The following is a 24,406-nucleotide window of genomic DNA, read 5'->3' on the forward strand; positions in this document are numbered from 1 at the left end:
GTTGCCATCATGTCCACTTAGTATTAATTAAGCTGACTTGCTGCTATGTAACTGTTGTAACTGTTACAACTTACAAAAGAAAAAACAATTAACTTACTGCTATAAGAGGAAACTAGCAAACTAATTGCTGTAAAGGGAAATTAACAAACTATCTGATAACTATGAGTCTATGACATAGTTTGAGAGGGCTTGATAATATGAAAGGGTATAGCTCTATAAAATATATACAAAATAAATGCAAATTAAATTTTAGGAGTAGTTTCTTAAAATTTTAACAAAGGTTGGAGATAAAAATAATGTTTTATCCAATAAATTAAGGCAATAATTCAAATATTGTTTTAATTATAAATAAATTATTATTTTAATTTAAAATTTTTAATTTTTAACAAAATTTAGTTTGGCAAAATGTAATATTTTTTATGGGTAGAAAATAACTTAGGCATTTAGACCAAACTTTTTCTTGGAATATTTGAAAATACATGAAAAAAAAAGAGAAAATAATTTGATTTCTACGTATTTTTCAATTTTTAAAAATTATTTTGCCCAAAGAGGTTACCAAAAAATAAATTTTACTTAATGTAAACTTATCAAATTTAACGAATGAAGTCTTGCAAAAATTGTTTGAAAATTTTTATATATAAAAAGCTTTTTAGTGTAATGTTCCAAAATGAGATTTGTCGGTAAAATCCAGAAATATGAAAATAAAGTTCTGGCATCCTGTGAGATTTTTTTTAAAAAAAGCTTGAAAATTTCTTAGTTCTGAACTTCTGATGTTGCCAAATTCACCACATACCCATCCCAAAAATGTTTCTCCATTTTTTTCCGGTAGATTGAATTTAGAAAGATTTTTTTTTGTTTCTCGCACTTTACAAAAAAAAATTCTTTATTTTTTTAAATTCAACTACAGGTATATCTTTTATAATAAACACTAATTTAACACTAATATTTTCTTAACAATCATATACAAGTTTATTTTATTTTGTTAATTAAAAAATAATTTAAATACATATTTAATTAATAACAACTGTGTTTTTATACGGATATTAAGAATATGTCTTTGGTGTATGAATAATATTTATATGAGAAAAATGACAAATAGGTCTCTGACCTTTTGTCCCTCGGACATTTTCATTCTTGACCATTGAAAAATACTTTTAAGTCTCTAACCTTCACAAAGCTTAGACGGATCAGTCCCTTCGTCCAAATGCCTCCGTCAGGGACTGATCCGTCCAAATGCCTCTTTCAGGGACTGATCCGTCCAAGTTTTGTGAAGGTCAGGGACTTAAAAGTATTTTTCAATGGTTAGGGACGAAAATGTCCACGGGGCAAAAGGTCAGGGATCTATTTGTCTTTTTCTCTATTTATATATATTTTTAGTTTTTATTAATATACCAGAAGCATTGAAATTTATTCCATTTGAAAATCAGATTTCTAGCGGTTTTTAAAATATTTTCAGTGTATTTTATTGTATTTTGTAAGATTTCGAAAACTGAACTGATTAGTAAACCGATAAAAATATTAATTTAAAAACTTAATGATTCAATTGCGTTGAACTGTAATTGAACTGATTTAATTAAATATAAAATAATATATTAAAATTTTTAATTTAGTGATCACTGTCTCATTGTTCCATACTTCTATCTTCAAAATAAAAAAATTTTAACTAATTTTACTCATTAACAAACCAACAACCAATAAATAAATTTAGAATTGTTGTAAAATAAATAAATAAAGAATAGGAAATAAAGAAATAAATAAATTTCATCATGATTAGAAGATGTTGCTGCTATCGTCTGTTTCATGAACCTCCATGATATAGCTGTACCACCATATATGAATAGGTATACTATTTGAAATCTTCCTTTGTATAGATCAGACAATTATCCATCATCTGCATAGCCAACTAATTGTAATTTGGATTCATATGGATAAAACAAACCCATATTAACTGTTCCACGAAGATATCGAAAAATTTGTTTGATTCCATTTCAATGTCTTCTGATTAGAGAGGAACTATACCTTGCTAGTAAATTCACCGCAAATGATATGTCAGGTTGTGTATTATTAGCAAGATACATCAGTGCTTTAATGGCACTAAGATATAATACTTCAGGATCAAGGATATCTTCATTTTCTTATTTAGGACGGAATTGATCATTTTCCACATCCAAAGATCTTACGATTATTGGGGTACTTAATGGATGTGACTTATCCATATAAAATCTCTTCAAAATCTTTTTTGTGTATGTTGTTTGATGAATAAATATATCATTTTTTGTATGCTCGATCTGCAGGCCAAGACAGAATTTAGTCTTTTCAAGATCTTTCATCTTAAACTCTTCTTTTAGAGCTTTTATAATTATTGGAATCTCTTCAGGGATTCCAATGATATTTAAATCATCAACGTACACAACAATTATAATGAATCCAAATGCAGATTTGTTTATGAAAACACATGGGCAGATATCATCATTCTTGAATCCGTTTTTGGCCAGATACTCAGTAAGACGATTATACCATATTTGTCTAAGATTGTTTTAAACCACATAAAGATCTTTGCAATTTGACTGAGTATAACTCCTGTGAATATTCATTGGATGCTTTAAATATCTTTAATCCTGACTTTCATATAGATATCACGATTTAATGATCCGTATAAGTAGGCTGTTACCACATCTATTAAATGCATATGTAGTTTATGGTATTGCGGGTAAACTGACCAAATAACGCAATGTTATTGCATCCACTACAGGGAAATATATTTCTTCATAATCTATACCGAGCCTTTGTGAAAAATCTTATGCCACAAGTCGAGCTTTGTAGTGTACAACTTCATTTTTCTCATTTCGTTTTCTCATAAATACCCATCTATATCCAATAGGTTTTACATCTTCTGGTATACGGACTACAAGTTCAAAGACTTTACATTTTGCAAGTGAGTCTAACTCAGCCTTCATAGCTTCTTCCCATTTTGGCCAATCATTTCTTTGTCGAAATTCTTCGACTGTTCTTGGCTCAAGATCCTTACTTTCATGCATGATATTTAATGTCACATTAAATACAAATATTTCATTGACAATTGTCTTATTTTGATCCAATTTTTCTCCTGTAAAGACATAATTTATTGAGATTTCATCATTTTCATAATTTTCAAGTATTTGAACGTCTTCTGGCGTCAAAACTATATCAGAATTTTGGACAACAACATGTGTCTTTACTATGTCTTTATCTTTTTCAACAGGAATAGTATTTACCTCTTTCTTTTTCGAGGATTTTTGTCTTTGAAAACGACGGGCCTTCCACATTTTTTATGTGAATTTGTTTCGGTGGCCATTTGTCTGACTGAGACATCAATTCGAATTGGAGCCTTTTCAGTTGGTATATAGGATTTAGTTATCCTTTTCGTATCAGAAAATGTATTAGGCAATTCATTTGCTATTTTTTGTAAATTTTTGAACTTATAGTTCACATTGTCTTGATCGAGGATCTAAATGCATCAAGGATGATGCATTCCGATTAAGTTTCTTTTTAGGAAGCTTATTCTCTCCCCGCTAATGTTGGATATTTTGATTCATCAAAATGATAATCTACAAATCGGATTTAAATACATCTCCAATTTGTATCTCAAGATACCTCACTATAGAAGGTGGTGCAATGAGAATATATATTGCACACCCGAATATTCTTAAATAGAAAATATTTGGCTGCTGGCCAAAAGCTAATTACATAGGAGAGAATTGATGGTAACTTGTTAGTCTCAAACGAATAAGTGCTGTGGCATGTAAAATAGCATGCCCCAAACCGAGGTTGGGAGATTTGTTCTCATGAGTAAGGGTCTAGCAATTAATTGGAGGTGTTTAATAAGTGATTCTGTTAAAACTCATTTTGTGTATGAACATGAGCTACTAGATGTTCAATGCTTATTCCGTTAGACATACAATAAGCATAAAGGCTTGGGAAGTGAATTCACCAGCATTATCAAAATAAATTGCTTTTATTGAATTTTCTGGAAACTATACTTTTCTAGTTTATGAAAAAGATCCACATAGTGGATGAATAAGTCCACATATATCGCCTTGAATCTTTTCTAGGAATTCAGGGGACTCAAATTCAGTCTTTACTGGTGATGGCCTTAAAATTAGTTTTCCTTGAGAACATGCAGCACAACAAAATTCACTAGATTTAAGAATCTTCTGGTTCTTTAGTGAATGTTCATGAGAGTTTTCAATAATTCTCCGCATCATGGTTGTTTCTGAATGACCCAATCGATCAGGCCAAGTTATGAATTCATTTGGGTTAGTAAACTTCTGGTTTACAATGGCATGTGATTCGATTGCACTAATTTTAGTATAATATAACCTAGATGAAAGTGAGGGTAAATTTTCTAATATAATCTTTTTATTTGAATCATGAGTTGTGATACATAAATACTCATGATTTTCCTCATTCGTTGTTTCTATATGATATCCATTCTGGCGAATATCTTTAAAACTCAACAAGTTTCTTAGAGACTTGGTAGACAATAGTGCATTATTTATTATGAATTTTGTTCTTCCGGAAAATAAAATTTATAACTCTTCCAAAGCCTTCTATCACATTGCCTGAGCCAATATTAGTATTAACATATTCTTCTTTTGGTACAAGATGAGTAAAATATATATTACTTTTGAGAATGGTATGCGAACTTATACTATTCGCAATGCAAACATCTTCACTATATGTCCTTACCATTTTTTTCAAAGACATAATAATAATAAAATGAGTAAAATTATATGCGCAGTAAAATTATTTTCTTGATTGTTTTCTAAGAAGTACTGTACATAGTATCATATACTAAAAATTTATTATTATTATTACTATTTTAGAACTTGGCATATTTAGTAATTTTGAAATTCATAAACATAAATATTTTATTAAACATTATTTATATACATCATACTTGAAATTCAAATACATAGGAAATAAAACTTAAAATTTTTTTACATTATTTATTTACATAAGTACTGAACCCAAATTTCAAACTTTTTCATCATTGATCAAATGACCAATATTTCGTTCAGAATCCTCAAAGAAATCAGATATTTTATAATGAGTGGTATAATTTTTAGCAGCATCCTTTGAAACAAAATTCGTCTCCTTTCCTTTGTCGTCCTTTTTCAAGGATGCTTGATAAAGATCAATTAGGTGCCTCGAGGCGACCAATGGCCCTTTCCACCACAATGGAAATATTTATCCTTTGTTGATTTATTTTACCCATTATTTTTTTCTTTATCCCACTTCTGGTGAGATCCTTTTTTGTGAACAAAATTTTTCTTCCTTCCATAATTTTTCTTGTTACCAAAATTGTCATTTACCTTTTTTGGGGTTATGATTTGTTGCATTTGCTTCAGGAAATGGGGTGACGCCAGTTGGGTGCACTTCATGATTTCTTAAGAATAACTCATTGTGGCGTTCAGCAATAAGAAGGAAAGAAATTAACTCAGAATATTTTTTAAATTCTTTTTCTTGATACTGTTGCTGCAGGAGTACATTCGATGCATGGAAGGTTGAGAAAGTTTTCTCTAACATGTTATTATCAGTTATCTTTTTCCCACATAATTTCATTCATGAGGTAATTTGGAACATTGTTTAATTGTATTCATTTATGGATTTAAAATCTTCTAGACGTAAGTGCGTCCACTCATATCGGGCTTAAGAAAGTATCACTATCTTTTGATGATTATACCTTTCTTCAAAATTTTTTCGCAAATCTGCAGGATCTTTTAGTGTGAGATATTTATTTTTCAATCCTTCGTCAAGATGACGACTAAGAAAAAGTATGGCTTTGGCTTTATCCTTCTGGGATGCATTATTTTCAGCCTCAATGGTATCTCCAAAATCCATTGAATCAAGATGGATTTCAGCACCTAGTATCTATGATAAGTAGTTGTTTTCAGATATATCAAGAGTATTAAATTCAAGATGAGAGAGCTTCGACATAATGAAAATTTATTACCTGAGTTTTTCTAAAATTTGATCAGAATCTCGTGCTGATAACGTGTTGTAAAATAAATAAATAAGGAAGATAAAATAAAGAAATATAAATAGAAGACTCTAATATTAATATTCAACAATATTATTATCTCAGTATAATAGAAGTAATTCACATATTTACTAATATTATATTGTAACTTAAATTCACATAGAGATAGAGAAAGAGAGAGAGTTTATATTGAAGTGTATAAAGAGAGAGAAAGAGAGGAATATTTGTTATTGTTATTGCTGTGTTGTTTCAGAGATTTCTTCCACTATTTATATACTAATGAAGGACACTGTTTTCGAACTTTATTAAATACAATCGCTCTTGGTAACTTGAGTCTTATGATAAATGGACATCCACCTCAAGCATTCTTATCACAACAAGAATCAGAACAATAATACAAAAATAACTAAGAAAAATATCAATAATCAACGATAATTAATCCAAAAGTCAGAACAAAATAACAATAATCCAGCTCTATTAACAACAATAGACAATAAAAAAAATTAACTCAAAAAACAACAACCTAGAAAAATAATAATCCATGATCAACATAATTAAATCCAGATCAATTAGCTCCCAAAAATAAAACTGAAGAAGCAGTGGAGTAGCTTACTGTCGGCAACATCGAAAAGACAAGCAGCAATAGAATGGAGGTGATGGACAGAGAAACCCTAATTGCCACGGACAGGATCAGCGACTTGCCGGATTGCATACTCTTACACGCCCTCTCATTCCTCCTTACCAAAACCGCCTTCCTCACCATCGTCCTCTCTAGCTACCTCTAGTCCGCCACACTCCCAGCAGGGCAACACCATCCCGATCCACAGCAACCACTAACGTCCAATTCTTTTTCATACTCTGCCGCCCTTTCTCTTTCGCCGTGATTGTCTCCCTCATCTCCGACGGTGCGTGTCCTTCCTCTCTGAGAGATTGAAGCTGCGAGTTCCTGATCACCTTGGCGTCATCTTCTGCCTCTTGTTGCCGTCTCCTTCAGCTCTACTCTAGTGTGTTAGCAAGGTTTTAGGGCCAAATTAAATTAGGGTTAGATTTTGGTGAGAGAGAAGGAAAGGGGGCGTGCCTTTACCCGGTTGGGCTTGCCCAGATAAAATGACGCCGTTTTGATTAAAGAACCGATTCTTTAAAAAATCGGTCCGGTTCAATCAATTTACCGATCAACTATCGATTCGACCGATTTTTTTATTGATTTTTTACAAGGCAGTTTTGTATATCAACCGGACTTATCAAAATAACGGTTCTCGGTTAATCCGATTGAACCAGCTAATCCGGTCTGGTTTTCAAAAATTCTAAATTTTTTTTACACGGTGTAGAGTGCTAATTACTAAAACAGTTGAGGAGTGAGGACTGACGAGTGAAGAGAGAGTCCGAGGCGAGGGTAAGAGACTAAGAAGAGCAGCTGGTCTCCGTTGGTGTCGATTGTGGTGGCGATCAGATTCAGTTGGCATCAAATTGATTTATTAACTGTAAGCAAAAACATGAATACCTGCTCAAGAGCTGCTTTGGCGAAGTTTGCAATTGTAACTATAATTGCAATTTTATGCGGCCTTGGGTTGGGGATGGGTGCGGCGGAGACGCAGGAGGCAACGATATTTGACATCAGCCACAGATACGTGGCGGAGATGCCATCGTGGGAGTCATCGGAGGGAGTGGGGCAGTTTGTGTGGCTTCAGCAGAGCATGAAGAACGGGTCCCTCTCCAACGGCTCCCTTATGAAGCTCCCCACTCACACTGGCACCCACGTCGACGCTCCAGGTCACGTCTTCGATCACTACTTCCATGCTGGCTTTGACGTCGACACTCTCGATCTGCACCTTCTCAATGGCCCTGCTCTCTTGCTTGATGTTCCCAGGGATCAAAACATCACCGGTATCAACTCACTCTGCCTTCTCATTCACCCGTTTTTCCATTTCCGTTCCTGATTCCCTTGTTCCTTTCCTTTCAGCTCAAGTTATGAAGTCACTAAATATACCACGCGGTGTACGTCGTGTGCTCTTCCGTACATTAAATACCGACAGGTATCTATCTAACGTATGATGTGATGCACACCAAAGTCACACCCAATATGTATTTATACCTGCGTTGTTTAACTCTTTTAATATATATTTTAGCATGTATTTTATACTGGTTAATTTTGGTGTACACTGAGCATAGTTAAACATTATTACTACATTACTACTTCGTATCAACCATACTTGATATATGCCAAAGTTTGTCACTCTATAAAATACATCGCCCACTTTAAAATACAAAATACACATTTAAAATGAGTAAAACAACAATGTATTTGTGTGTATTTAATACATGATGACTGATTTGGTTAATTTTTGGTTATGTACATAGCATTTTTTATTTCCATTATTGTAACTAGTGCACATAATGGCTTGGGTCTCGTATCAAATGAACAAGTCTCTCTTGTTTGGTATTGTACGATCTTTATGATAAAGGGGCTATCCAGTAGGGGCATATGCTTGATTAGAACTGGACTTGTTTCAACCTCGATCATCAAAGCAACCAATTTCTTTTTGACTGTCTCCAAAAATCATAAAAGTGGAACTAAAACTTCTTAAATTATAGGAGGCTTATGTTTCAGAAGGAGTTCGACACAAGCTATGTGGGATTCATGGTGGATGGAGCAACTTGGCTTGTGGAGGACACGGACGTCAAACTTGTTGGTATGGTGTTAAATATATTCTTCAAGATTTGGGGTTTTATCACCAAGGATCCTTTCTTTTATTATTCTTATTTTTATATTTTTTTTACATACATGACAAGCAAGGAGATATCATGTCCTAATTTTAGTTGCAGCAGGCATTTGTGTACCACAATTAAATGGCAATGGTGAACTTAACCTGCTCTAATCTTATGTATTAAAGAGGCATCTGAATTCTAAGAATATACCAAGTGGATACTGCCTACGAGAATTTTAGGATACAAAGTAGTTGTACAAGATTACTATCTTGATATTTGCCTTTATGCTGTACCAATTGGCATCTTCAGTGCATTTTTAGAGCTTTGTCTCAATTGAGGCTACTCTTTTCAAACATGTATGATTTTTTAGTTTTTTTGCATAAATGCCATTACAATGACACATCTTTCTATGATGCCATGTAGGAATTGACTATCTATCTGTTGCTGCATTTGATCACTTGATCCCATCTCACCTGGTTTTTCTAGAAGGCAGGGTAAGAGAAGTCCTGTCTTATTATTGTTTCAGCAATGACATGTGTTAGTTTTACTATTAGTTTATTGCCCCACCTTAGTTCTTTACAGCTTATCAGGTATCAGTAATTGGCTGTACCCAGATTGAACCTACAATGTGGATGTAGCAATTGAATTTTTTATTTTTATTTTTTAATTTTTTCATTATTGCCGAAGCATACTTTCCTGAATTTTAACTTCTGTCATTGCCTCCACAACAATTCCAATTAACTGTTGATCCGAACTTTCGTCAAGCATTGTTATGAGATACTAATTTTTTGCTCCGGACATATTTCACTGTTTAATTTGAAAGACTGCTCAGTGTTGTGATCAGATTAGTTTGTGCATTTGGCATTTCCCTGTATGAACAAAGATCAATATTCTTTATCTTTTGGTGGAACAAGAACTAACAGTTTACATTGCCTTAGGAAATCATTCTGGTGGAAGGCCTGAAACTTGATGATGTCCCTGCTGGAATATATTCACTGCATTGCTTACCGCTTAGGTTGGCTGGTGCTGAGGGATCACCAATACGGTGCATTCTGATCAAATAATATGGTACATGTGAATTTGAGATGATGAAACCTGTTTATTGAATTCTAACGAAAGAATTGCATTCTTCTCATAACTTGAGTCAATGGCTGATTCATAGTCAAAACTGCTGCAGGAAACAGTGGATACTGCATACCCAAATACCAGGAGATGTTGATCATCTTTGGTGTATGTTTGGAGTACGATGGGTGCAGCAACTTTAGTAGCATTACATCAATTGTAGTTTTCTTAGACATGAGTAGGTTCAAAATGCAATAAAAGCTCAGAAATGTCTATATTGAGAAAAATAGTATTAACGATTTGTGTCAAGGTGTTACAATCTTATTTGGCTTTAATATATAGAAACATGCAATGGCAATCCTTGTACAGTTTCGCTGGAGATCTTGATACCAAATAATTGGTGGCCAATGCTTAGTGCTAGTGGTGAGGTGAAACAATGTTAAATTTTATAGAAGTACATTATTATGATCCCCCCCCCCCCCCCCCCCCTCCTTTCTCTCTTATGATTGGTGTGACCAGACAATTACCTAGTACATAGTGCTAGCTTTGTGTTGTTTATTTATTTTTTAAAAAGTTTCTTGCAACCATTAAACCTTACACTAATCTCTTTCAATGGCATTATTGTTCTTCTTGGGAGTAAGATGGTTCCTTTTTATACTTCTGAATCCAATAGAAACCATTAATTTTATGCAGAATTAACGGTAGAATGTATTCCGTTGGTTACATGACATCTTGATCTTGTCATGGACACCAAGTTTTGCGTAGCTGATATTAGAGCTAAGGAATTTTAAAAGAAAGTCAGTTTATAGTTTAACATAAAAAATATTTATTATTATTTTTTTTTACATTCAGATCTAATTTGTTTTTATTATCTGTAAGTATCGTATGCTTATTTCTATAAATGAAATGTTTTTTTCTGTCAAATAAAATAAACCGAATTCAAATTCGATAACTCATGGTTAGACTTGCAAGTTTGACCGAGTTTAAAAACGAGTTTGAAGTCTAGTCAATTTGATTCTACTATTTAAAAACGTAAAATTATATGATTCTACGAATTAATTTGAGAGGTTGACAACCATGCTAATATCTAGATATAAAACACCAGAAAGGAACTCAGTATTTGGAATCATTGTTGTGCTAATTGTATATAATCTCGGTTGGGTTTCTCATTATTTCCCAATTGGATGAGTTTCAAGTGACGATGAGGATAGAAGTCTTGGTTACAAAATATTACCAACAAAATCCATGATTCCAAATAAGTTGTTACCCCACCTCTTGGAAGAAAAAAATGGAAAGAATTGCAATAGTTGGGAAATGATCTTGGAGATGAAATTAATTAGTTCTAAATTCTAATTGTCAACAGACTAAGAAAAACAATTCATTCTTTGTCATGTATTTGTCATATATATTTTTTCGTATTTATATTATTATATATCCATCACAAGGTCTGCATTTGCTGACAAATTCAACAAATTACAAAAACGACTAATTTGCATCTTAGATTTTGGCCGTAACCTGCTCCTTCATTTCGAGTAAAGCATCTTCAAAGCACTTGGCAAGAAACTCTGGATCGGGAATAATGTCCTTGGCCACCTGAACTTGCATGTCTGCCCGTCCGGCATAGCTCACCATATTCAAAATGAGTGCCTGCATTATGCCAATAGAAATATCAACCATTCACAAACACAACATTAACAAAAGAAAGATACTATTCACATACTAAACACTCTTGACACTCGTATAAAAATAAGATTGTTACTAATTAATTGTGTATTTAAATTATTTTTTAAAGAAAAAAAAATGTGTGTTTGAATGTTAAGAAAATACTGGTGTCAAACAATGTTTTCACCTTGACGGTGGAAACTCAAGTACAGTCAACTTCACGTGAAGTTGACAACTGAAAATTTAGTCAAATTATTCAAATCATTTAACGGCTCTCAACTATCAATTTCACGTGAAGGTGACTGCACTGAGTTTTCACCTTGACAAAAGAATTTAGAGGGCCGTACATGAGGCAAGGCAGAATTATTTGCCCGCAAGTATGTTACTGGATTTTCTACCATCATGATCTCTTCTTGCGGTCCGACCACGTTTGAGATTGTGAAGGTAGTGTTACAGAGAATCCGGTAATTTAGCCAGCTAGCAAACTGCATTGTATAAACAGCAAACAGTAGTACATGATAGCTGTCCCTGTAATGAGCACAAGTAGCAAAAAGAAGTAGACAAAGGGGGAGAAATTAATTAACCTTTGGACCAAGAGTTGACATTACTAAATCTCCAACTTTGTATGAGAAATGGGCCTCCAAAGACTGTTTCTTTCTGTCGATCATTGCTTTAGCTCTCTTGAGATATGCTAGAGGATCTGAATTGTTGCTTCTGTGATAATATATAGGCAGGAGAAGCATACCGAATTTGTTACCCCACCTTGCTCCTGAATTGCTTTTCATCAGATTGGATAGTTCCTGATCATTTTGATCCACCCACAATATTATTATAGCCTGAGTAGCAGCAACTAAATAAAGTGAAATTGGGCAGAGTAGCTAAACCTGCAGTCCTGGCTGTTTTCTCAGATTAACCATAGCTAAACCTGTTAGCTGAATCCCCTCTTGCACCCCTTACAGAAAGGAACTTTTTAATTAGTTGTCATTGTGTACAATCGTACCTTTGATTGTTGTTGGATTCTATCTTCAAGATAAGAATACAAAAATAGAAAGAAGATAGGTTTTAGAGAGATTCTAGTTTCTTTCATGAGATTCTATTTTTTATTTACTATCCCTATATAACCAAATGAAGTTCTATCTGGAATGTCTGTGTATTTCTATCTAAAAGCAGTGGAATATGAAAAAGGAAACATGTTGAAATTTGAAAATAGTTGTTTAAACAATTATACAAATGACTTGTACCATTGGGTGCTCGGAAATCCAAGTATCTTGATATCCCAGATGATATAACAGCAAATAGAACATCATTTATGGTCTGCAAAACAGCAAGTGCTCGAAATATTATATCTGAATGTTCATACTGGTCATATACATAATAAATTTATGGTTCATTGGTTATTATGGGTGTTGACAAACACTGCATTATCTCATATTCCCAGTCCCCTGTTCAAATCATTCATCCAATAGTAAAATCTTTAAGTTTGCACATTTTTGTGACGATCCTTACTCTTTTCCGCTATTTAGGCTCTGTATCAACCATGTTATGTTCCATAAACACTGGTTTTAGCTGTCCATTATAGACTGAATATAAATTCAATCCGAATTCAAATATATTCGATCATCCAAAACAAGTTTACTATCCCTTTAAAGTGAATGAATCCATATTCAAAGTCCAAAAACATGAGCACAATATTCAGCTATCATACAGGTCACTTAAGGTTTGACTGTTAAGTTAGTCTGTTACCACGCCAGGGAGTTGTTAAAACTTAAACGGAAATGTTTGGTAAAAAAACAAATTAGCAAAAAATAGTCCAAACTTTCTTTATTACAACAATTAATGAATATTAAATAAAATAAATTTTAACTGATTTTTTATCTCTGTAGCATTACCAAACTTAACATACTGTTATTTTTTAAGAATTTAGATCTTCTAAATTTTAGTTTTTTATTTTAAAAGATAAAGTGAGATCTCTCATCATTAAATAATGTTTTTTTCTCATATTTTCTCTGAACTCCGCCTATAAAATAAGGGGAATACTCACATGATGACATCTTTATATGAAGATATGACATTGTAAACCCTTAGATAATTAATCAAACATATTTAGTTAAACATATCAACTCATCTAATGATTCACAATGGTATCTTCATGTGAAGATATCATTATAGGAGTATCCACCATGAAATAAATGGTAATAAATCATATTTTATTCTCTAAAATGAAATTCAATGATCTAAATCTATTTCTTAAAATTTGTGTATAATATAATTAAGATTTAAAATTTAAACTTTAGAATTTAAAAATGGTTGCACTTCTTAACTTTTCCAAAACACATTAGCATTTACTAATTTTTTATCACAAAATTTTTAAATTAGAGAGATCTAACCAAAAAAGGATTGTAATAAAAACTTGATTGAAAATTTTAAACAACAAATACTAGATTAGCATTTTTTGTATAATATAATAATTTGATTAAAGATTTTTAAATTATAAAAGTTAGAATTAGATTAATAAGATTATAGAGAACTTCATAATAATATTTGATATTTTTTTTTTGCAAATTGTAATGGCTTGCTTATAAATTTAAAAAATTATTAAAAAATTAATAAAATGATAGAATTGTTCATAATAATTACACCTATTAACTAATATCTAAACCAGGAATAAGTAAAACGATAATAGTTATAAAATGATCAGTTTCTGCTTATTCTAAGTTTTTAAAAAAGTTGCTTGAACTTCAGTACTTATAAGCTATTTCCTAGCTTAGAGTTAACAGATTTCAAGTATAATCCACCTTCATATTTTATCCAAACATATTTAATCTTTAGTCAAACCGAGAAACAATTTTATAAGTTCGTTTAATTTTTCGATAAATTTTTGTTTTCCGAAAAAGAATTATTTTGTTGCTGTCATGCCTAAACTTTGGCGGCGGGGCAGAGTCAGATAATCAACACAGGTAATGTAATTCAAAATTATTATGGGCCATAAAAATTCAGTCATTATATTTTTATTATTTATATATTATTTTTTAATTTTAAAAATTAATATTTTTTTAATAAATTCTAATTAATATTTGACTTTCAACATTCTATTGCATTTGAATTTTTGTTTGAACTTATATAAAAACATATTAATATTAACTAATAAGTAATAACTTAAAATAATGAAATATGTTAGCCTTATAATACTATTATTTTATCTTTACACATATTATACCATAAATAATAGATTAAAGATTAGAATGATTCATAAGTAACTTTTTTTTTGTATTTTTATTTTGTAAAAAATTATAGTATTAATATTTGATATAATTTTTAAAATTAAATTATAATTTTTTAAAAAGTTATTTAAATACTTATGAACAAATTAAAAAAAATAAATTCTCTTTTAATAAATTTTTTTAATTATTTTTCTTTTAAAATAAATTTTTTTAAAATTAAAAAATGAAATATAAATAATTTATTTATAAATTATTTTTAATATATATATTTATTGTTTAATTTTAAAAAAAATTAATTAAATTATTTATTCAAACTGAAGTTAAGAATTGTTAAAGGACTATTTTTTAATGGAAAACTCAGTTGAATCTTGAATGTAATTATCTAATCCATCCCATATCTTTGGGACAAGTCTGCAAAAGTGTTTGTTTCAAAAATTGGGGAAGCATGGCATGTGATTGGGCTTCTATATTTAGATAAATGATTTTAACAAGTTATCGGTTATCACAATTGGGTAGTTTTCAATAAGAAGCATATGTAGGAATTAATATGGATTTCTTTTTGGGTGTCTAAAGCAATTAATAATTTAATATGGATTAATTTAGTTATATTAGTAGTTTGAAGGATATAAAGGAAAGGAAAGGAAAGGAAATAATTATTGTTTAATTTTACCGCAGTGGGAACAGCCGTCTTGACGGTCTTCATATCTTGGAGGGAAAAGGAGGCAGTAGCAATCTTCCTGGGCCACAACTCAACGCCGGCGCCGCCGCTGAGCGGAGTTTTGCGGTCACGAACACACAGACACCGAAGGATGAACTCTAGGGCAAAGACCAAGCAAAACCAGAGGGTAACCGCAAGATTCCAAAGAATATTCGGCCAGGTGGTGTTGCGAGAGCGAGAGGAAGAAGAAGAGGCTATGGTGGGGACAGAGTGTGGATCGTGGAGCTTCCTACAGCAGGCGAGGAGCATAGACATCAAGGAGATACCGTCGCCAAGGGAGTGGTGGATTCGGAAGATGGCGCAATTGTGAGCCATCAGGATGTGGAGTTCCCACAAGGGTTTCTCCATGCTGAGTCCCTCCGTTGACAAATCGGCAAGATAGGAGTTGACGGCGGAGTCGTGGTCGGCGTCGGAGAGAGGGCGGTCGATGATGAGGACGTGGCGCTCGATGTCAACTTGGGTGGGGCGCCAGTGCTCCCTGCCGCGGTGGTCGCGGACCAGGAGACTGGTGAACCGCGGGTGTTGGAGCATGGCGGACTTCCGGAGCTCAGATTTGACGGAGTCGATGTCGAAAGGGTTCTTGGTTCCAACTACGCAGTGGATTATTTGCCTCATCTCCGGTTGCGCGAACAGCCTCCCCGCCGGTGTTAGAGGTTCATCCTCCCATTCATTACTACTCTCTCTTCCCATCTCTCTCTTCCCTGCTCCTCTTCTCTTCTCTTGCTCCTTTGACCTTTAATATCTCTCTAGTCTTTACCTTGCAGATAACCATGCTAATAATAAATAATTAAATTTTAGCAAAAAATTCGACTCACAGCATAATTATTAACAACACTTTTTGAGGTCGACAAGAGTTAGCTAGAGTCAAAGAAAAAAAAAATTAGGCTAAAAATGTACAAATAACACATGGAAAATAGATTTGAGATAATTAAACTTGTAGAATAAATAAAATAAAAATGTGAGTAAGAGATCAACAACTATTTATTATAGTATAGCTTTATTTTTTTATAAATAAAAAAGTCAAAGAATTTCAAATGAACTTTTATTTAACACTTCAAATTATACTAAATTTTTACAAATTTTCAGTCACATTGACATAAAAAAAATCGTAAAATACTAGTGCATATGAGTATTTGAAGTTAATTTATTTTGTTATTTTCTTTGAAGCATTATCTTTTTCTCATTTTTTTATTTTTAGTTTTTTCTTATTTTTAATTTTCTTCTTTGTTTATTAGTCTTTTGTCCAATTTTGTTTATTTATTACATCTTTATTTAAAAATATTTTGGTAGCTAGCGTTCTTTAAGTTTCTTTTAATATAAAGTTCTGATTCATTTGTATTCACATCATTTTATTGTTTGTAAAACTAGTTTCTGACATTACAATTACTAACTCTCCATTCGAACTCACTTTTTTAAGAAGAGACGTATCTGCTTTTTAAATTGAGATTTTGAATACAAATTTGATTAACCTCGTGTGTTAAAATTAAACCAAAATCAAACGAAACGAATTAGCACGTTCGGTAAAGTCTTAGTATCAAATTTTGCATGCAATTATGGAGTAAAAAGTTAATAAGTATATCTAATAGAATTTACATTTCGACTGATCCATCAAATAATGACACTAGACAAACTAAAAAATATCACGAGAGGTTTAGAGGGTGAATCAACCTCTCCAATAGTCAATGTGAGTAGAAGAATAATTCCCATAGTTATTACAAAAGGAATTCCCTCGACTACCTTTACTACATGGCATATGTATAGGTTACAATTGAATTATTCTGCATTTTATGAAAATTAAAATATTGTAGATTGGGGAGGAGGAGCAACAATAAGATATAACCCTTTGTCTCCTCGAAGATGCCCTCCATATGGATACACAAAGTGGTGATTATAATCCTAATGTATTTAATTACAATGCTTATTATCACTTGATGACTAATCCTCTATATTTAGGGTAAGTACCTATGTCTATATAGTCTAAGATTGTATTTACTCAAATAAATTTTCATATTCTTTTGTTAGTTTGAAATCTAAAAAAAACCATTAAAATAAGATAAATATACAATTGAATATACAATATTTTATCTTGATTCTTGTAAAATAATAAAATAACATTTATCTAAAATCTTTACTTGGTACAATCAATTTTTTTTAAAGAAAAATCTTTGTTACATGTCAAAAAAAAAAAAATCATAATATCGTTTAAATATTTATCAAATACTTCATAATAATGATGACAATCAGATGAATTCTTATTCTACCTTATCTTATTCCACCTAATAATAACCTATATAGAATTACCTTGCTCTTAACCATATGTACTCGCCCTGTCTTATAATTATTAAAATCCAACGACTAAACTTAAATTTCAAAAATTATATAACCATGATGATATATTTATAAATTAAACTTAAAAAAATGATACAAACAATATTGTTAATCATTTTATTAAGTTTTTTTTACGTGTTTTATATATATTATATATTAAAATTATATATTATATATATATTTTCTCACAGTTTGCCGCATTACTAGGCGAATTGTATGTGTACATTTAGTTCGTCACGGGGTGAATTAGGGGTGGCAAAGCGGGCCGGCCCGTCCCAACCCGCCCCGCCTAGGCCCGCCACATAAACGGGGCGAACCGACCCGCCCCGCCAACTAAAATGGGTTCAAAATGCTAGCCCGTCCCCCTTTATGGCGGATTGGCGGATTGGCGGGCTAGCCCGCTTGACTCTTTTTTTTTTTTTGAAAAATAAAATTCATTAAAATTAACCAAAAAATAATAATTAAAAAATCAAATACAAATAAAAACTAGTCAAATTATAATATAATTTTTTACTTTTTTTTATTTTTAACTTCAATAAAATTGTTCAAAATAATATTTGTCAATAGAATTATCTTTATTTTAAAAAATAAGTCACATAATTTGAGCATATATACGAAATTGTAAAATAAAATAAATAAAGTTAATAACTCAAAAAAGAATAAAAAAAATAAAAGAAAGTGTTTAAAAATTCTATAATTATTAATTTTATAATAGTAATCACTGTTTTATTTAATTAAAAAAATAAAAATCTTTGTCCCGGCGGACCGGCTCACCCCGCCCCGCCAAAACCCGCCAATTTGGCGGTGCGGGTTTGGCGGGCTCCAATTACTAGCCCGACCCGCTTTTTTAACGGGTTTAGCGGATCGACCCGACGGGCTCGATCCGTTTTGCCACCCATAGGGTGAATTGGCACAAATAAAAAATGTAAACCCCGTTAAATTAGTAAATAATTAGTCAATAAATTAATTTTTAATAAAAAAATTAGAAATATGAATATTATATTAAATTATAATAGAGCTCATCAAAACAAAAATTTTGACACTAATTTTAAGAAATTCAGCCCAAGATTGGATCGAACAGACCGGACCAGTTGAACCGGGCCCAACCGGACCAACCTTTAAATGAGCCAAAGCTCATTTCCTCTCCCAAAATGCAACAGAAGCTGCGTTGAACAGCAAGGGGAGGAGAAGGGTATAAACCCTTGCGTTAATTTCAAAACGCCGTAATTTTTCGATCCGAGCTCCGATCGCCGCACCATTTGCGTGGCATCAAGCTTTACGTTTCTACCGGAATAATTTCATAGGTAAGCCATTAATCACTCTCAGCCACTCCTTTCCCCCAATTTTTGAAAATATTGTAGGGGTGTTGAATTCCTTTACTTTTTTATGTTTTGGGATCCAATTAGCTTGAAAAAAATGTTCACTCTTGCTTATATGAAGCTTGGGTAAGGTGAGGATACCATAATTTCATTTTAATTTTACTGAATTTGAGCTTTGGGTATTAAATTGGGTATATATGTGTTCTGAATGTGTATTAGGTTGTGAATAAATAATTGGAGCTTGAAATTGTGGATATTGAAACTTGGAGAAAGCTTAACACTAGTATTTTGTTGAGGTTGTTTGGGCTGTATTGGTTTTAATAAATTACCTTGATCACTACGAGGAAACCAGCCAAGGTATGGTTTAGGTTTCTTGCATTTAATATATCATGTTCTGTGAAAACTTAGGCTAGAGAACTATAGGATAGGTTGGAAAGATTATGTATGTTGGATGCTTAGCATTAATAGTATTGATCGGTAATAAAAATTATGTATGTGTTGGTGGTATTGTTGGTAAGTTGGTGGTAATGATTGCATATGTATGTATGGCAAAATAGTGGTAATTTTGTTGAAGAAAGTATGGAATTTTGTTGATTGATGGTAATGATGATTTATGGATAGTATAGTGATTTTGAGTTGTTATATATTGTATGTTTGTGCTGTATGTAGGTAAAGGAAGTGAAGATTGAAACTGTTTAAAGAAAATTGAGGTTTTTGAAGTATGATGAAAATTGGTTTTTTTTTTTTTTTTAATCGAACTTCGGTGAGCTATAACTTGGCTTCTGGAATCCCAAATTGATTCCAACTTATTTTAAATGAAAATTGGATTCGTGAAGTTTATGCCGTTTGAAGAATGGAAGAAAAATGATTTAAAACGATTAAGTTATGCTCGTCAGAAGTTTTGGTGTGGAATATGTAATTATGCAGGTGAATACTTCATGATTATGCAGCTCTTTGGTTGATCTGATTTTTTTGGAAAAACGTATGCCCACGCGTACGCGTGGCATGCAATTTTTGATTGTGCGTACACGAATAGCCCTATGCGTACGTGTAATGAGTCAGCATGCATGTCTATGCGTACGCATGGCTCACGCGTACGCGTGACATGAGGTACTCACCTACGCAGACGCATGACAAGGGGATGCGCGCGCGAGCTGCTTTATTACACTCCCACGCGTATACGTGAGCCACGCATACGCGTGGCCCCTGATTCAGCAAACATGATTTTCTGAGTTTTAAACCCTATTTCAAACTTCTAAACCTCTATTTTTATTCCTTTAGTCATAAATAATAGTATTAGACCTAATAATTAGATGAAGTTAGGAAATGGGGATAACTTGAAGGTAAAGTAAAGTTGAAAAGTGATGAATTAGTTATGAAATGTTACGGATGATCATGTATGATACTTGGCTTGAATAATCAAATGAATGATTATGTATGATATTTGGCTTGAATAATCAAATGATCTGAGATACGAGATTTCCTGGGTAAAGTACCGTGATTTGCCACCACATGTACCAGGTTGAAAACTCATTACTATGTTAACCCTACGACGTAAGGGTGACTTGGCACTTATAAATTTCCGGAAATGGTACCCTCATTGAGCGATTTGATATATATATGAGGAAAAGCTATGCATAGACTCATGGGGATACGCATCGGGGGACAGTCCAAAGGTTTAGCAAACCGGACTTGTCGGGTTGGCTTGATAACCGACAGATGAGACTCATCAGCCATAGGACAGGCATGCATCATATGCATATTACTTGAATTACTTTTTTGTGCATTAACTGGGTATGTCTAAGTGTATTTGCTATGTTAAATGTATATTTGTTACCTGCAGTGCTTGTAACCTTCTTGTGCTTGCCTTATCTGCTTACTTGTTTGTGATATGTTGTTGGAGATGGAGGTAAGGAGGAAATGCAGTAAGATTTAGATTCAAGATTAAGTTAAGTTAGGCTTAGATACTCTTAGTAAACTACCTTTTATGGCTTCTGATTAATACTATAAGCTTTATAATCTGAGTATTGGCGTTCTAGGATTGCCTCTGGCATTCCCAGGACCTTATATCTTATACGTGTGGCACCTTTACCATACTGAGAACCTCTGGTTCTCACCCCATACTATGTTGTTGTTTTTCAGATGTAGGTCGAGAGGCACCTCCTTAGGCGTCTGAGCTTCTAAAGCGAAGTGGTTGTCAGGTTACTTTTTGGATTGTATAGTCATACATATACATGTACTTAGTTTTCTCTCCGCATAACTTGTTCTTTTTTTATCCTCTTAGAGGCTTATGGAGAAACAGGATTTTGTTTATGTAAATTTGGGTTTTGGATATGTATATATATATGTGTGTATATATTCTCCGGCCAGTCTTGACTTCGCAGGCTGAGTTAGGAGCTTGATATTTTGTATCTTTGGCCATCTATTCCTACTATTGTTATCTTATGCTTGATAGTTATAGTTTTCTTAGCACGCAAGTTAACTCATTTCTTGAGCGTTGCGTTTTTATTTCGCGACTTTTATTTCATCTATTTTTCAAGACTCCTAGTATATTATAATTTTTCTGCTATTATATGTAAACATTTTATTTTAGAGGTCGTAATACCACACCACTTCTGTTTTACGGCTTAAGCGTAAAGTTCAGTGTGGTAGGGTGTTACAAAAAAATGAAATATTTGTATTTAAAGTAAGAATAACTTTTTTGTAGAAAATAATAAATTTTTTTAATTTATTCTAAAAAAAAATCCTAGCTTTTATATTACAAAAATATTTAATAATAAAAAAATTAACCAAAAATAATCAGAACTTATTTTATTTAATATTTATTAATTATTATTAAAATTAATAATATTAAATAAAACAAATTTTAACTGTTTTTTTTGTCTCTTTAATATTACAGTTATATTAAATAATGGTTAGAATTTATTGTTTAATTAATTATTCCTAATTAGTTAAGTTACATTAAACAGGAAACATAATATAATTGATCAGTAAAATAAATGACAAATAAGGCAAATAAATAATTAATGTTGTTGCCTTAACTAAAGTTTTTTTATATTATGTACAATTTCAATTCTTATCATTATTGTACCGTTACAAAAATATTATTAAATTCTCATTATTTTTTATTATTCTTTGTTGAATTATTTTTTTTTTAAAATTCTTATGACTTGAATTATTTTCTTGCCTCGTATGTTTATCATTTATTTTAAAAAATTAATAAAGTTTTGTTTTTTTTTATTTATTTACAAGAGATATACTGTAGTTATAGTAGTTGCTAAATTCATTTTTAGTAGGTGCAAGGAGTTAGGAAACTTTGTTTTCTTTATTTCTTTTAAAGTAACTTTTTGTTGGGTTCAAATTATTTAGTATTTTTTAACATTTAATCATAAAACTTTATATGAGTAAAATTACATGAATAATAAAATTACATCATTTTAAAATTAGAATATATTAACTGATATATTTTTAAAATAAAATATATTTATATTTTGGTGTATTTATTTTTTATATTCTACGATATATAATATATAATATCATGAATTTTATACTTATATAAATCTTGATTTTGAAATTTGATATTTTTTTTTTCTATTTAATTCTTGTATTTATATAATTATACGAGCTTATGAAACTTTGATTGGTATTGCATTTTTAATTGGTATATTTTTAAGATTTATATTAAAATATATTTATACTTTTGTGTATTTATTTATAATTTTATACATTGTATTACTATAGTTTAGTTATTTTGGTTGAATTATGGTTGAACCGGTTAAACTATTAAACTATTGAACTAGTTGTCAGATCGGTTTAATGACCAGTTCGATTTTCAGAACCTTAAATATAATTATGTAAATTAAAGTATATAAAATTCTCATTACTTTTTTATTATTAAAGCTTTTACATCAATAATAAGAAAGTACTCAATTAATATAAAAATCTCTAAAAATATATTCTCGAATAAATAAAATAAATTATTAAATAATTTATTATCTAATTTCCAAAAATTTGAGGTCTTACATCTTAGAATAATGTAATATTCTCGCTATCAGAGTGGTGCAGCTGGAAGTGCGACGTTCTGATAGTGAGGGTGTTACATTAATTATATCTCAAATAATTTCCAATGCCGATTCATTTTCAATATCAAATTAACTCCAAAACCAAGAAAACCACTTTTCATAATATTCAATCAAATCAACTTTCCAAATAAATTTCTTATCAACAACCAGATGCTTGATCCAAACAAATCAATAATTCAATCAAGCAAACAATTTCATTCATCTAAAGCAACTCAAATCAATCCTTAAGAAGCACGTAATCATAAAAATATATTTTTCTTATTAATATCAACTTGTAACAATTCTTAAAAGTAAAATGTGTTTAAGAAAAGCGTCCCTACCTCGAATAGTCGAAACTCATAAACTAAACACGTCAAAGAAACCCTTTTCTTTCGACCCGCAACCAGCGGCAACTGCAACTACAGCTCCACTATATCCGTAGCCACAATAGCAACTTTAATTCACCAACATGCAATAACCGGGACTCTATCCTAAGGCATTAACGTCGCAAAACTCTCAGCAATATATAATAGAAATAGCAAGTAAAAGGGTTCGGAACAAGGAACAGTTTACAAACTTACGAATAATCGAGAAAACGGAGCAGCAGCAGCTTCAGTGACGACGCAACAGCTTGATGTTGTATGCAACAACTACTAACTCAACACGCAAGACCCGAAACACGACCCTATGTTACCAACATCTCAGAAGCTTTAACAACTCAGAACAGAATACTGATTTCAAGGGTTTCGGAAACGAAATCACTTACCAAGAAGATAGGGGCTCCAACGGCGATTTCTAGCGGCCAGAACGGCGGCGACAGTGACAAAATGTAATATTCTCGCTATGAGAGTGGCACAGCCGGAAGCATGACGTTCTGATAGTGGGGGTGTTACATTATGGTATCAGAGCCAAGTTTCGATCCTAGGACCTGTGGGTTATGGGCCCACCTCGCTTCTGTTGTGTCAGTCTGATAGCGAGAATATTACATAATCTAGACAAGCTTTGCCGTCAAGGACCTTATACTGATCTGAAATGACATTGGAACTCAGAAGTCGGACGAAAAAAAGTTGGCAGCAAACTGGAGAGGGCCATACAAGGTCACTGAGGTCTTAGAGAAGGGTTACTATAAGGTGTCCTACCTAAAAGGGAATGAGCTCCCGAGGTCATGGCATGCATATAACTTAAAAAGGTATTACAGTTAGAGAAGCGTACCTTGCTCCCTGATGTACTCTTTTTCTCGACTTCATGGGTTTTTTTCGAAAAGAGTTTTCCTAAAGGGATTTTAATGAAGCATCACAGCAAGCGCT

The 24,406-nt window shown here is 32.1% G+C and overlaps 2 protein-coding genes across 3 annotated transcripts; one reads left to right on the top strand and one right to left on the bottom strand.

The window, feature by feature from the left end:
* Nucleotides 1-7,346: 7,346 nt before the first annotated feature.
* LOC107643307 (cyclase-like protein 2) lies at nucleotides 7,347-10,158 on the top strand. The gene is made up of 6 exons (XM_016346918.3): nucleotides 7,347-7,906; nucleotides 7,983-8,055; nucleotides 8,615-8,712; nucleotides 9,152-9,222; nucleotides 9,667-9,796; nucleotides 9,906-10,158. Exons 1-5 carry the CDS (start codon nucleotides 7,516-7,518, stop codon nucleotides 9,790-9,792), a joined length of 759 nt encoding a protein of 252 aa, XP_016202404.1. The 5' UTR covers nucleotides 7,347-7,515; the 3' UTR covers nucleotides 9,793-9,796; nucleotides 9,906-10,158.
* A 997-nt stretch (nucleotides 10,159-11,155) lies between these two features.
* LOC107643308 (wax ester synthase/diacylglycerol acyltransferase 11) lies at nucleotides 11,156-16,169 on the bottom strand. Of its 2 annotated transcripts, none has more exons than XM_016346920.3 (6): nucleotides 15,344-16,169; nucleotides 12,694-12,766; nucleotides 12,337-12,404; nucleotides 12,037-12,252; nucleotides 11,772-11,937; nucleotides 11,156-11,437 (listed from the first exon to the last, which is right to left on the bottom strand). In XM_016346920.3, exons 1-6 carry the CDS (start codon nucleotides 16,079-16,081, stop codon nucleotides 11,334-11,336), a joined length of 1,365 nt encoding a protein of 454 aa, XP_016202406.1. In that variant the 5' UTR covers nucleotides 16,082-16,169; the 3' UTR covers nucleotides 11,156-11,333. The 2 variants fall into 2 exon arrangements, with proteins under 2 accessions (XP_016202406.1, XP_016202405.1); XM_016346919.3 differs by having other exon boundaries at nucleotides 11,800-11,937; nucleotides 15,344-16,168.
* Between the last annotated feature and the right edge of the window lie 8,237 nt (nucleotides 16,170-24,406).

The sequence above is a fragment of the Arachis ipaensis genome, chromosome B5 (assembly GCF_059453495.1).
Source record: "Arachis ipaensis isolate K30076 ecotype BB chromosome B5, ASM5945349v1, whole genome shotgun sequence".
NCBI lineage: Eukaryota > Viridiplantae > Streptophyta > Magnoliopsida > Fabales > Fabaceae > Arachis > Arachis ipaensis.

What these genes read in the sequence shown, in the direction of transcription:
- LOC107643307 (XM_016346918.3), top strand. Translation starts at nt 7,516, where the DNA reads ATGAATACCTGCTCAAGAGCTGCTTTGGCGAAGTTTGCAATTGTAACT. An exon ending in CAGGGATCAAAACATCACCG is followed by an intron (nt 7,907 to 7,982) that starts GTATCAACTCAC and finishes CTTTCCTTTCAG; the next exon opens with CTCAAGTTATGAAGTCACTA. An exon ending in CGTACATTAAATACCGACAG is followed by an intron (nt 8,056 to 8,614) that starts GTATCTATCTAA and finishes CTTAAATTATAG; the next exon opens with GAGGCTTATGTTTCAGAAGG.
- LOC107643308 (XM_016346919.3), bottom strand. Translation starts at nt 16,081, where the DNA reads ATGGGAAGAGAGAGTAGTAATGAATGGGAGGATGAACCTCTAACACCG. An exon ending in GGATTTCCGAGCACCCAATG is followed by an intron (nt 12,405 to 12,693) that starts GTACAAGTCATT and finishes CCTTTCTGTAAG; the next exon opens with GGGTGCAAGAGGGGATTCAG. An exon ending in TGTCAACTCTTGGTCCAAAG is followed by an intron (nt 11,938 to 12,036) that starts GTTAATTAATTT and finishes TATACAATGCAG; the next exon opens with TTTGCTAGCTGGCTAAATTA.